Source organism: Dacryopinax primogenitus (genome assembly GCF_000292625.1).
Source record: "Dacryopinax primogenitus strain DJM-731 SS1 chromosome Unknown DACRYscaffold_10, whole genome shotgun sequence".
NCBI lineage: Eukaryota > Fungi > Basidiomycota > Dacrymycetes > Dacrymycetales > Dacrymycetaceae > Dacryopinax > Dacryopinax primogenitus.
The window spans coordinates 766,018-778,762 of record NW_024467207.1 but is presented as its reverse complement, the minus strand read 5'-3'; the positions used below and the strand labels follow the sequence as shown (position 1 = coordinate 778,762).

General features: G+C 44.8%; 3 protein-coding genes across 3 annotated transcripts; 1 reads left to right on the top strand and 2 right to left on the bottom strand.

Annotated features, from left to right (window-relative positions):
* Positions 1–226: 226 nt before the first annotated feature.
* On the bottom strand, positions 227–1,129 carry DACRYDRAFT_16207 (uncharacterized protein; the record flags this gene model as incomplete). The annotated part of the gene is made up of 5 exons (XM_040771172.1): positions 227–238; positions 285–383; positions 439–695; positions 759–929; positions 994–1,129. 5 exons carry the CDS (start codon positions 1,127–1,129, stop codon positions 227–229), a joined length of 675 nt encoding a protein of 224 aa, XP_040628435.1.
* Positions 1,130–2,309: 1,180 nt separating this feature from the next.
* On the top strand, positions 2,310–2,819 carry DACRYDRAFT_53205 (uncharacterized protein; the record flags this gene model as incomplete). The annotated part of the gene is made up of 4 exons (XM_040775155.1): positions 2,310–2,345; positions 2,401–2,548; positions 2,596–2,667; positions 2,725–2,819. Coding segments are annotated over 4 exons (351 nt in total), but the record flags the coding sequence as incomplete, so codon positions are not given.
* Positions 2,820–4,325: 1,506 nt separating this feature from the next.
* DACRYDRAFT_52736 (uncharacterized protein) lies at positions 4,326–4,644 on the bottom strand (the record flags this gene model as incomplete). Its single annotated transcript, XM_040775127.1, has 2 exons — positions 4,326–4,506; positions 4,553–4,644. 2 exons carry the CDS (start codon positions 4,642–4,644, stop codon positions 4,326–4,328), a joined length of 273 nt encoding a protein of 90 aa, XP_040628433.1.
* Positions 4,645–12,745: the final 8,101 nt, after the last annotated feature.

Below are 12,745 nucleotides of genomic sequence, written 5' to 3'. Positions count from 1 at the left end.
TACACTATGAACCAGGTTTCGACACACACCAGAGTATGCTTGCTGAAGTGTGTCACATATGTGACATGCACACAGCCAGGACTGGTTGGCCTCCTAACAACACTGATAACAGATATGTGTCTCATCACTAGCTATGAACATGATACATAACATTTATGGACATCTGGGACGTGCACTTGGTCAATGCAGCATTTGTTTTCAGACACACATCAGAAGATTGTGTATCTTAGACTTTGACCTTTGATGAGTTAGCATTGTCGTTTTCAGTTCATTATCTCACTCACTTCCACTTTGGTGACCATGTCTTCCTTATTCTTTCCCACCATCTTGTAATATAAACTGCAACAGTCTTTGTTGGTAATCCCCCTTTTGTCTAGAGAAAGCTATAGATAAGCATCAGTAAGATCTGAAGAAGTAGTCTCAGAGTGGGTGAGATACCATCTTGACAACATTCTCCCAAAAGCCATGGGGAACATGGCGACCAGCATTATTTTTCTTCTCCTGAACATGCAAATGATGGATGAAGCTCCACTCTTTGTTGGTAAGGTGTTTCCTGCTCAGTCCCTGTATTGCACCTGATGGTTTGTCCCCCATGGTCAGATGCCATCTGGAGGCTGCTTTCTTCTCCGGAAGGCCTTTGTGTGACTCTCCTGGTGGAAGCGGGGACCCAAATGCAGCTAGGTTTTTGTGACTACCTGCATTCATGAGTTAGTACATCTTGCTGCCTCTAGTGAAGAAAGTGTAATTGCCTTGGGTACAGCTCCTCAAGCTCATGCTTTCATCCATATTTCCCTGCTGATCCTCAGAATTGTCCCCCTGCCATCCCATTGCTATAATGCTGGGAGGTGACATTTTGTCCAGCTGCTGGTCGGCAGCTGATGCACTGCTGAAAGCATTTAGTGCTTGACATGCCTTGCTTTCCATTTCACCTAAAGAAACATAGCAATTGGTGAGTCACCTCAGGACAAATACAAGATATGATTGGAGACTTACAGGCCTTAGAAGCAAAGATCAGGTTTGCCATCAACTCTTCATCCAAAAGCCTAGTTTTCAAGGCACCCCAAGCTTTCAGAAGAGTGGCATAAGCTTCTAGATTGGCAAGTCCATCAATGAGATCTGAAACATGCATTGACACAGATGTTGCTCAGTTGTGTGGCACAGTCATCTTGCTAAGGAGAATGGGAGATTTCTTTTCTGGGGAAATTGTGAAGGAGCAAGAGAGAGAGAGAGTGACAAGGGTCAGAGCAGAAAGTGTCAGAGCAGGTTTTTATACCCATGCAAATGTGGTCCCCCAATTTGAGCCAATGTCCACAAATCCACAAAAACCAAAAACCATATATTGTGGAAATGCGGAACTAGAGGAAATACCGTTTCAGACCATTAACCATCACTATATATATGTGTTGCCAAACTTTGGATAAGGTAGAAAATGTGCACCAATGTATTAATAATGCACATACACCAGTAGATGCTGTGGGAGTCCTTGTGTTATATAAAGGCTATGTGTGTGATCCATTCTGCCCAGGCTTGTGGATCAAAACTGTTGACTTCATCCACTGCCTTTCATTCTACTACTAGTACTGGCTGCGTCAGCACCTCCTGCTTCTCATGCTACTGGCAAAGAGGGTGTCAATCAAGTAACCAATGATGAACATACCACAGTGAGCCATTCTTTGCATTTCTGATATCATGATACAAAGCTGGAGGAGCGCAGACTTGCTTCCATGATAAGGGTGATGACAAAGATGAGTGTGGTATGGTGGCATGCAGCCTGAGCCTGAGAAGACCCCAAGCACAAGAAAGCGGAGTTGGAAAACCTTAAAGAGGGGCCTGCAGTGGGGTCCTAGTAACGCATCTGGCTCCTCCAGAAGTCATCTCTGTCTCAAGATCAAGAATTGGCCCTTAACATTCCTTTACCAAATGTTGAAGGCTATGGAGAAGGACATTGAGATGGCAGCCTAAGCAATGGATCAGATACCTATCCATAGGCTAGAAGAGTCTCATCAATTGCATTGCAGCTGAGGTATGTGTGGCACAACATCAATTTGTACTCCAATGATATGCCATGTGCACAACCAAGTGTCTCCTTTCAGTATGAGTCTTTAGCATCTTTCCCCATGGGTATTGAAATCAATGTACAAGGCCAGATCAAACACTGCTGATGTCTCGGCCCCCTCCTCTGGGATGGTCAAGTCACCATCAAAACCATCCATGGCCCAAGCGTTGCAAAAGATCTGCTAGAGGCGCAAGCAGAAGCTGGTCTCAAAGACCAATTTGAGTGGCAAGGTGAAGCATGCTTCACAAGTGCCAATTATCACTCTAAGAGAACTGTGTGGTTGCTCAAGGTAGGCATCCTCTCCCCTCTCCCCTACTCAATATTGGTTATGACCTTGATGGTAGGAGATTGGGGTTCCCTACAAGATCAAGTCCTACCATTGTCTTCCATGGAGGCAGGCTCCTCCAGAACTCAAGGCTATTCACTCACTCAGGAAGAGTCCTGTGATGCAGGATGGTTATGGCAAGCTTGGGGAGAGGGGGGTGATTATTGGTGCATCTCTGCCATGATAGCTACAGAGGGAGGCTGAGGTCCAACAGAGTACTTAATCAAGAAGTATGGAAAGGGCAGCTTTGAACTGGGCAAAGATGGATGGGTGGATAACCTCTACTGTGTGTATTCACTCCCCATCTCTGTCCTTCAGTGTTTCTGGGCGAAGCATTCAACAGACATGCACTTTGCAGAAGGCAGCATCATCATCATGGGCCTCATATTCACTGTGGGTACCCTTCTTCATCCACCCTATTGCGAGCCTTATTTGTAACAGTGCATCCTGTGCTATGTCTTCCTGAGAGGAGCTGATGAGGAGGGAAGGCATACAGCAAGTGTTTATCAATCCACATTTTAAAGAGAATGTGAAGATGGTCTGTCTCCTCCCTCCTCCAGAGTAGCTTGCTAACCTATCTGCAGATTGAAGCTCATCTTGCAAAGTCCTCTACTGGTTAGTTTGCCTCTGCCCCGAACCTGACGTCTGCCAACTTCCTCATGATCTTCACTCTGGAGATGCTGGTTGCGTGAGGTCCAGGGGTAGACATCGGAATCCCAGTGCTTCTCCATCTTCTTACAGGAGTTAGCTTACTTCTACATCCCTGGTCCTGTCATACAAGAGAACAAAGACTTTGTGCTGGAAGGACAAGAGGAAGGGAGGAAGAAAAGTGAGGAGTGGCAGATCAAACATGTGCTGTTCCGTGTTTAGGAAGTATCTTCATAGTGTGGGTTGCAGAGTCTAGAGGGACTTATATGGGGTGTTTGAGCCAATTTGTGTTTCTCTTTGCATTTTTGTTAGGGCTCCTGATTCCTGTATTGAATCTACATTGTATTGTATTGCATTATTGTACATTATTGTTCATTTATTGACCAGTCTACATTAAACCTGTGCAACAAGAACCCCTCACCCTACAGTGCCATGACCACAGACCAAACCCCTGCACTCAGCATCCAAGAACAGAAATTGTGGATTGCATGTTCCCAATCACTAGGGAATTTGAGTGAATTGGTGCCATGTTTGCATATCTGAGAGCCATGGTCAGTGCATTAGTGAAGACAGTTGCCGGAGTTCTCAGTCTTTGGATTGTGAGGTAACAAGCTGCAATGGTTCTGCCCCCATCTCCATCATCTTCATTGAGATGGAGTGCAGTACAATGTTGACCAGCATACTCCACTTTGTTTGGGCAAATCCCAGATCAAATCCTTCCAATGGAGCATCTGCAATAAGCTTGTCCCATTGGCCTGGCAGTGCATTGAACAAGGAGGTTTGGAGTTTGCTGACCTTGAAAGAAAACTCATTGTTTTATCTGCAGTTCTCTCTGGAGTGTGGTTAGATAGTCTTCTTTGGAAATGGAGACCAAATGCTCACTTCTGAATCTGCGACTTTGGCTTTGAAGAACGTGTTGCCATTGTCCAGACTCTCCATGGACTCCATTGCGGAATCGTCCATGACATACTCTAATTTGTGTGGCTTTGCGAAGACATCAGATAATGCTGCAGGTCTCTTGATTTTGACAGGTCTGACCAGGGGCCCAGCTGCCTCCAAATCTAGCAATAGCAGTCTCCAGGAATTGCATGAGCCACTGGTATTTTGTGTTGGATACATTGACTTTCTGCTCTGGAAGTTGACCTGCTACCTTGAACTGAGTCAAAAATGGTGCATCAGGCGAGATGCAGTTCTGAACAAAGAAATCAATGTTGATTTGCTCTACCACATGGACTTTGACCACTCCCTCATCATGTTCTCAAAGTGCTGACATGCATGAGGATAGATCAGGGCCGATCAGAGCTTCAAGAAGAAATGATTGTACATATGGGACTGTAGCTGTTTATAATTTTCTTCACTGTATTGCTGAGAATGTTTCATGTCAATTTCTGCTAGTGTGCTCTTTTCTATGAGACCACTTTGGATTGCAATGTGGCCAGCATCCAAAATCATATGTGCACATTGTTTAGCCATGATACTAAGAAGGTCAGAAGCAAGGGATTTTCCATGTGAAGAACATGTACTGTTTGGGTATGAGGATGATAGGGGCATTCATGTCCATACAGATATCAAGTGTTTTATCATGTTCTAATCCAGCTTGTGTCTCCTTCCGCATACCTTTGAGGGTGGTACTGGCAACATTCTATGAAATTGTCAGCAGGATGGGTTTGGTAGATCATAGTGACACAGCCTAATCATAAATATATGCATTGCATGAAGAAGGGGTATCCAAACTAGTGAGACATATCTTCTTCTTGACCCTCTAAAAGTGAACAAGACCATGCCAACACCTTTGAGCTGGCTTTGATCTGCACAGATAGATCAGTTGGTCATCCTCTATCTTCTGGGGAGACCCCCTGCTAACCTTTGAGTGATTGTAATGTGCAAGTTGAAATGCGGTCATTGACAGAAACTGCAACAGTGCAATGTAAGCTTGCCCTAGCCATTGGTCAGCACTGAAAGATTGGAATAACTGAGCACCTCCCACCATCTTCCCATGTCTCACAAAAATCAACTAAGGGTGCTGCCTTGCAATTTATGAACAGTAAATGCCCCAGCAAGTATAAGTGGGAGCTATCTCTGGAATCAGCAGATCCTGAGCACAGGTAATAAGTATGAAGCATACCTGATGATGGTATCCAACAAAGTGTTTCCCTTTCAACACATTCCACTTGTGAGGGGTGACAAGAATTCTTCACTCAAGTTAATTGGCTCTCTCCAGAAACCTCACCACCGGATACAGGCAGTCATTGCTTCTCAATTGCTCATGACAGAATCTCGGTCCTGTCATGTCTGCTTCTTCTGCTCCACCCTCCCAATGTTTGCCTTTCGCATTCCAAGTTTGCTTGGACAAGAAGCCAAGAACAAAACCAAGTCATCTATTTACAAGCTCATTATCATTTGGCATGTTTTGGATGAGCATAACGGGTGCTCTTGCTTTGAGGAATACAGATGCAGGCACAATGAGTCTGTCGAAAGCATTTGAGGTGCTTTTGCAGGTATATCCATGCTCAATTTTGTCCACAGCATGGTACACATGGTTGATGCCATCAAGCTGATCCAGGACCTGGTTGTTAGCTTCACTGACAAACTTCCATTTTGTGAAGCCACCAACCACAGTAAACCAACATGCTTAAGAAGAGGTAATGTGAGACTGACATGCCAACTGGCTCCACCCCATCATCAAACCCATCTTCATTGCAGAGCTCTTGCAATTTCCTGTCAGCCCAATCAGAGATTACTCCTTTTTGCACTTCATTAAGAATATCAAGAAACACTGCAAAATAATGAAAATCAATAATGAAAGATGCATGCATGAGTGGTGTTTCTTACCTCCATCATGTTGTTGGTATACTTTTGTGAGCATGCAGGAGTGAGTAACTGTTGATTCCCATTCCTCTGCCTCAAATGCAAACTTGGTGCATTCTCTGTCATCCTCAACCAGTGGAAGTTGAAAAAAGTCACCAGTCAACACAACCTGCTATTGTGATTAGCAGGATCAGATACCAGCCATAGAACAATTCTTGCTTAGATTCCACCAAAAGGTAGCAAAGATTTTTGGATGTGTTGTGCAGTCTGAGCAAGCTTATCAAAAAGTGAAGCAGACAACATGGAAACTGTTCCAAGTCAAGAGATGATCCAAACAAGTCAATGAGGAAGGTGTACTTTTGTCTATCAGGAGAACCCTCACATCACACCAGCACTGCCTCTTCTCTGGATCTCTCTTGATTTCCTGGCATATCTCTTCAAGCTCTTTGCCCTGACCCCTAATTCCTGCCCAGTTATGGAGGGTCCAACCACCAATATGAAACAATGCAATCCCAGTGGTAGCAGTGACTGCAATCACAAGAGGATTATCTTCAAAGCAGCAATCATTCCATAGGGTGGCAATGACTGTGCACAGTAATATGCCCTTCCCACTTCCTGTCATTTAACAATTATCAATACAGTTCTCCCAATAGTGTTTGGGAAACATACCTGCAGGGCCTGTGAAGAAGACATTTTTTCCAGAGAGGATGAGCTGATGAATGAAATATTGCTGTGGTGCTAGCTGGGGAAGTTGCTTGTCAATATGGTCAAGCATTGAAAAGCTCTTTGGTGCTGGTCATCTGGTTTTAGACTGAACAGCATGTGAAGTAGAAGTTCTCAAAACAATGGGTATCATTTGTATTAGAGGTTGTGGTTTTGGTTTAGAACTGGTTGGCCTCGCAGCATGAGGAGACAGGATGCACCATGTCTCTCATTCATGCTCAAGGGGTTCTTGCACTGCAGCTGATACAGAGGATGATACAGCTGTGTTGACAAGACTCTCAGTGTGGTGAATGCCAGAGAGGTTGGCATGCTTTGGCACCAGTGTTGCAGAGACATGTGCTTTGAGTTGGACAACCGGGCCCAGGGCTGTCAGATCTAACAGACTTTCTAAATCATTCCAAATGCAAGCTGCTTGTGATCTTGAGCGCAGTTGTAGAGTATGTGCTTGAAAGACTTGGGAAGGAGTTTTAAGGTTTGTATCAACAGACAAGGAGGTAGTAGCCTTGGTGGGGTGCATCCTCCTGCCACCTGACACAGTCTGCATGACTTGTCCAGAGTAAAGGGGAGCCAAAAGACCTCCAACAACTTTCATCTTGAGCAAAATACCTCTGGTGATTGTCCAAAGTTCAGTAATCACCAGTCACCACTACATCTGATGTTGTTCATGTTCAAGTTCACTATTGGCGAACCTCTTTCTTTCCCAAAACATCTCGAGGCATGTTGCCCCAGAATTCATCAGGACAGATCATCAATGAGAATCAGCAACCTTCAGCACAAACCATCAAAGTGCTTCAGTCACAAGGTGCCATACAAATTGGTCAATACACCAAGGATATCATCAAAGTATGGGACAGGGTTGCTGCAAGAGAGCAAGCAGTGGTCAAGTTTGTCAAGCCAAAGACAATGATGAATGTGCAATACTGGACACCAAAACTGGTGCACCACCATATCTCTTCCAGTATTCATACATGTCTGACTCCTTCAAGAATGCCGTCCTTCATATGTACAACTACCTCAATATTACCAAACTCCCTGTTGGCTGCAATCATCTGATCAACATCCTGGGAGATTGCACTTTTCTTCTTGACAACAGGCACCACCTGCCAACAGGCAGCCTCAGTGGTTTAGACATTTGTCACATGCCCCAGAATATCTGGCCACTCTCTAGTATTTTCTCTGGAGTTGATAGTCATTTACACCCACCACCAAGTCTATGGGAAGATGAATCTGGTCAACTCCATCTGCAGGCAAAGAATTTTTTCAGAACAATCACCCTGTGTATCAAATGGGAAGAAGTCTTCTGCATGCTGTGCAGACAACTTACAATCACCATACTTAAAACAATACTGCCACCTGAGACTGTCAAGGTGAATAAGGATGCTATTCTCAATTGGGTTTGCAATATCATGCTGCTTTGGGTATGTACTTCAGTCACTATCATTGTTCCCTTTCCTATCCTAACTGCTCCCAGGACTGCATGATCAAGTTCTTGAAAGCACTGGATATCAAGCCATGGCCGGCTCCAGTGCAGCTTCAATTCCTGGCACATCAAAACATAATGAAGGTGGCTGTCATATTGTTTCCCTCTGACTTGCCTCACGAGTCAACCTTGCTCAATTAACCTTACACCCCCTCCATCTTCAGGAGCTATACGCTTGGGAGGGTGTCTGAGGCACTCAAGTATGCACCTCCTGAATGCTGATGTCCTGTCAAGAGTGGCAGATGGTTTGAGGCAGATAGTGAAGACAACATGAACATATGAAACACATACTGCCTCATGCTGTTGGATGCAGAGTTTGGTGCAGCCATACTCTGATGCACTGCACAAGTTTCTTCATGGAAGAAAGGGAGCAGTAAGGCCAGCATTGAAGTTTATCTGCATTATGCTGTAGAACCATGGGTATCTCACTTTGCATATATTGGCTATTGTCCTGTATTCAAATCCCTCAGGTGTTAACAGGTCATGTATCTCTTACACTGCTGCATGGCTGGTGTGCAAGCAAGTGCCCAGATGTCTAGCAGCCTTATTACTTCCCTTCATCAACTCGCCAGTCTTGTGTCTGAGCATAAGTTGCACATACCTTTACTGGTTGAGCTGCTTTCCTATAAGAATATCCCATCAAGCACTTGGGAAGTTTGCATGACCTGGCCGGGACTGGTACCTTTTGATCATGCCCCTATTATGCAAGATGTATGGAGGAAAAGGCTTTCTCAGTTTTGGCCTGTATGGGCCACATCTTGAAACACCAAATGGCTCAGGAGGACTTGTTTCTATGTTGTAAGTTGGTATGCATTCTCTGACATCTTCCTGAGCTGACTGTGTTTAGGGGAGCTACTATATGCTATGCCCTGATGTGGCATGTGAGGATGCGGCTGATGCACTCAACTTTGGCTTTATGTGCGCTCTTCACACAGCCCATGAGCTGGTGTTCCACACATTTATGGATATGAAACATCTGCTACCTGACACCTCCCTGATACCAAGACATGTATGGTACAAGCACAAGAAAGCATTCCACTATGATGCAACAGAGGAGCCTTCTGTCACAACCTGGCACATTGCTGAAGCAAGACACAGACTGCAAACCTGGAAGTCCACCACAGGCTCAGCCTCTTCAGAACCTTTGTCCACTACAACAAGACTACAGCATCCCCCAATTGTCCCTGTAACTCCAAAACAACCTCTAATGGGTCTTCACAATGCCTCCATTCAAGACCACACATGCCCCTCACCCATTCCATTGTTCATAAATCGAGATGTTCAGAGACCCTCCCAATCTTGCTGGAAGTCCACAAGCTGTCCACAAATCTGCAATATTTCACACACTGCATCTGAAGCTGCAGTTGGCTTGACCTCCGTTCCAGTAGACAAGGACAGACACACAATGCACTGCTGCCCCCCCTCCATACAGCACACAATGGAAAAGACGCTTTGCTGACATGCCAGACAGGGTTGTCCAAGTCCATTCTGGGTATGAACACAGATAGTTGTCATGGGATCAACAGCAAACAACCAGACCTGCCTGTTGGTCTCCAGCAATCAGTCCCTCAGCTTGTTGAGTCTGATTCCATTCCTCATGATTATTTGGACAACCAAGAGCTCAACATGCAGTCAACTGAGCTAGATAGCTCTTCCACCTATAAGAGATGCCAGATTTCAAGCAGCTCCTCAAGAGGTAGCCCGGAAAATAACAATCTCTCTTGTTAATGACACCGATCAAGCATGTCTGTGTCTTCTCAGAATGACCACAACAGGGCTGAAACAAAGTTGGCATGACATAAACAACCAGGAGAACTGCATACATCCAGTAACTTGCAAAGAGGTGACACTTCAACTGCAGCAGAAAAAGTGGGTGACAAGGAAAGCTATCTGGCGCTGCATCATCAAGATACTCCTTGGGAGAGCAATCCCCAGTATCATGAACCTGTGAGGATGCATGGCAATGCCCTTTCAGTCAGATAACACCCCATTTGAATGGCAGTCAACTACTACTCTCTTGTGCGGTTCTCCGAACTGGCATGGCCGCATTTGCCTATAGTAAACAGCAAACAACTGTTCAACAGGCAAAAGGTTTCCATATACACAAAAGAAATGAAAGAGGCAGGTTATCATGATGTTGATCCAGTTTTCCTTGACAATCCACAAGAACTGAGTGCTGACTTTATCAGGAGGATGGGCATCATTGTAACCAATTGGCCTGGAGAATGCTCTCTAATAGTAAGTACCTTTTCCGGAAGCAGTTTGTCTATTTTACCAAGTCTGTCAAGTTTTGGCATGGTCCATTCCATTGCCAGGATTGCCAGGGCATGGAGAACCCAGAAAGCAAGCAGAAAGGGGGGTGCAAAAAGTTTATGGAGGTCCACAAACCTGGTGCACAGGACAAGGTTGAATGGCACCTCTGTGTTGAAATATATGTACAGATTGTGAACTCAAAATGCTTGACATGCTCTTCCAGAGGGCATGAATGTTATTGGTGCAACCTACCCTAAAGTCCAGTAAGTGACCTCTCACTTCCTCGAGATCTGATGATTTATTGATGATTATATCAGTACCTTACAGTGTTTACTTGCAGCCAATAGATATCTACTGATCTGGCAATATCCCATCCCTCACAATCATTTGGCAGCAATTGAGTAAACTGCTAGGTTGGATGCGCCCATGGCCACAGACCAAGAATGAAAAGAAACAAGCTTGTAAGAAAACCAAACAGCATGCTTCCCTGGAGTTGGGAGTGACGGACACCTTACATGGGAATATGTCTATTTCACATCCACCACAATAGTACATAGAGCATTTGTCATAAAAGAGGATAGGAGGACAAAAATGAGAGCTCCAATACTCCTTCCACTTCTGTAACCCTCCTTCCATGGATGCTTGAAGCTGGTCAATAGCCATTGCCTAGTCCTTCAGCCAAGGATGCTGGAGTGCTTCAGCAGCAGTAAGCCTCTTTGCAGGATCGAGGCAGAGAAGCCCTTTGAGGAAAGACACAATCATATTGAGGTCACAGGTAGGTAGTGAATGGAGGCATGAGAGATGTGCATGGATATCCAAAAACACTAGCAGGGGAGATCTCAACAGCATGTTGTCTGAATATAAGAATTAGGTGAGACCATAAACCCCGGATGGAGTGTGCTTGCCTTTATTAAAGAAAGTGCCCACATCAGAACAATGGGAAAGGAAATCAGTGTTAAAAGGACCTAAAATGTTGTTCATGTAGGCCAAAAGGAAGTCCTCCCACCAAAAACCGTCCACATTTGCTTTCACAAACAGATCTTCATTGGTTAGCAACTCAAACACCTGACTAGCAGTCAGTACATCTGACAGTATAAAACAGAAGGGGACTCACAACACAGCCCATGCTCCAGATGTCCACTGGTGTATCATAACCAGCACTGAGCAGCACTTCTGGAGCATGATGTATCTGACATTGTATTGTGCAATTCTGTGGTCCATTGATTCTGCAGGCTGAGACTGGAGTCAGAGAAGCTCCTATCTGACAGACAACCATACTCACTGCTCCCGAAGTCAGACAGGGTGACATCAATCTTAAGAGAATCAATGGGCTGAGATTTCATGATCCATTTTGTTTCTACCCTTCCCGATTTATCCCTCAACATGGTCCTGGTGCAATATTTGACTGGTTCAGTTGCAAGCACCTTCTCTGGCATGAAGTTCACTGGAATCTTCCACAGGATGTTGTCAGACCGAATGTCTGTCAGCCAGTCAATGGTCATTCTACCAGGAGGTCAAAAAGAGAATATTAACCTGTGTGAATGATCCTGCACTTCTTGTGCAGATAGACAAGTGCCTTGAGGATTTGTTTCACAATGCATCAAACAACTTTGATGGGCTCTTGTGAAGTCCAGGTTGAACTGATTGGTGAGCCCATTAGGGGAAACACAAGACAGATGTGAGAGCCAAATATGCTCAGTTCTTCAAATGAATCAATCAGGGTCATGAGAAGATGGTCAGGTGTACATCATTTCCCTTGCTGCTCTGGATTGTGTAATGACCTCCATTTTGCTGGCAGTGAGAGGCAAAGCAGCTTGAAGAGCTTGAAGTCTGTGGATAGTGAGTGATATAGGGTAATGGGGAAGGTGAGGCCTGAGGAGAGGGGTATGTCAGCTTTGCTGTGCCCAGGATCTGAGGCCTGTGATTCTGAGGGAAGGCAGAGACAGATCTACAGACTCCACTCAGGCTCAGTACTAGAGCTATTAGTACTTCTTCTGATCCCACCAGCCGCTGAAATTATCTTCTGAAATGTATATGGAAAACAAATATTGCAGTGTTATTTTGTTGTAACAAGGACAGAGGTGCTTAGCTTCAATGATACATTGCTACCTTTGTTGTGTGCCATGTACTCTGGTTAATGTGCTGAAATTTGTCATGTCACACCTCGTTTTTGTATGATTGCACCAGATGCAATAATGTACCCCTTTTGGGGGTTATCTTCAGCCTTATATAAGAACTTCCCAGATTGTTTTGGTGATATGCTTTGCGCAACTTATGACTTAAAATATCTGGTTGATCTCAAGAACTCATAGCAAGCCTTTCCATCTCCCATGGCCAATTGAATATCATACTGGCTTGGTTGGGCATATCAACTTCCATGGTACCAGAGGACTGTGTTAGGGCAACACAGGCTGACTGAGTCTGCTCACCTAAGAGTGCCAAGAGTCTAAGC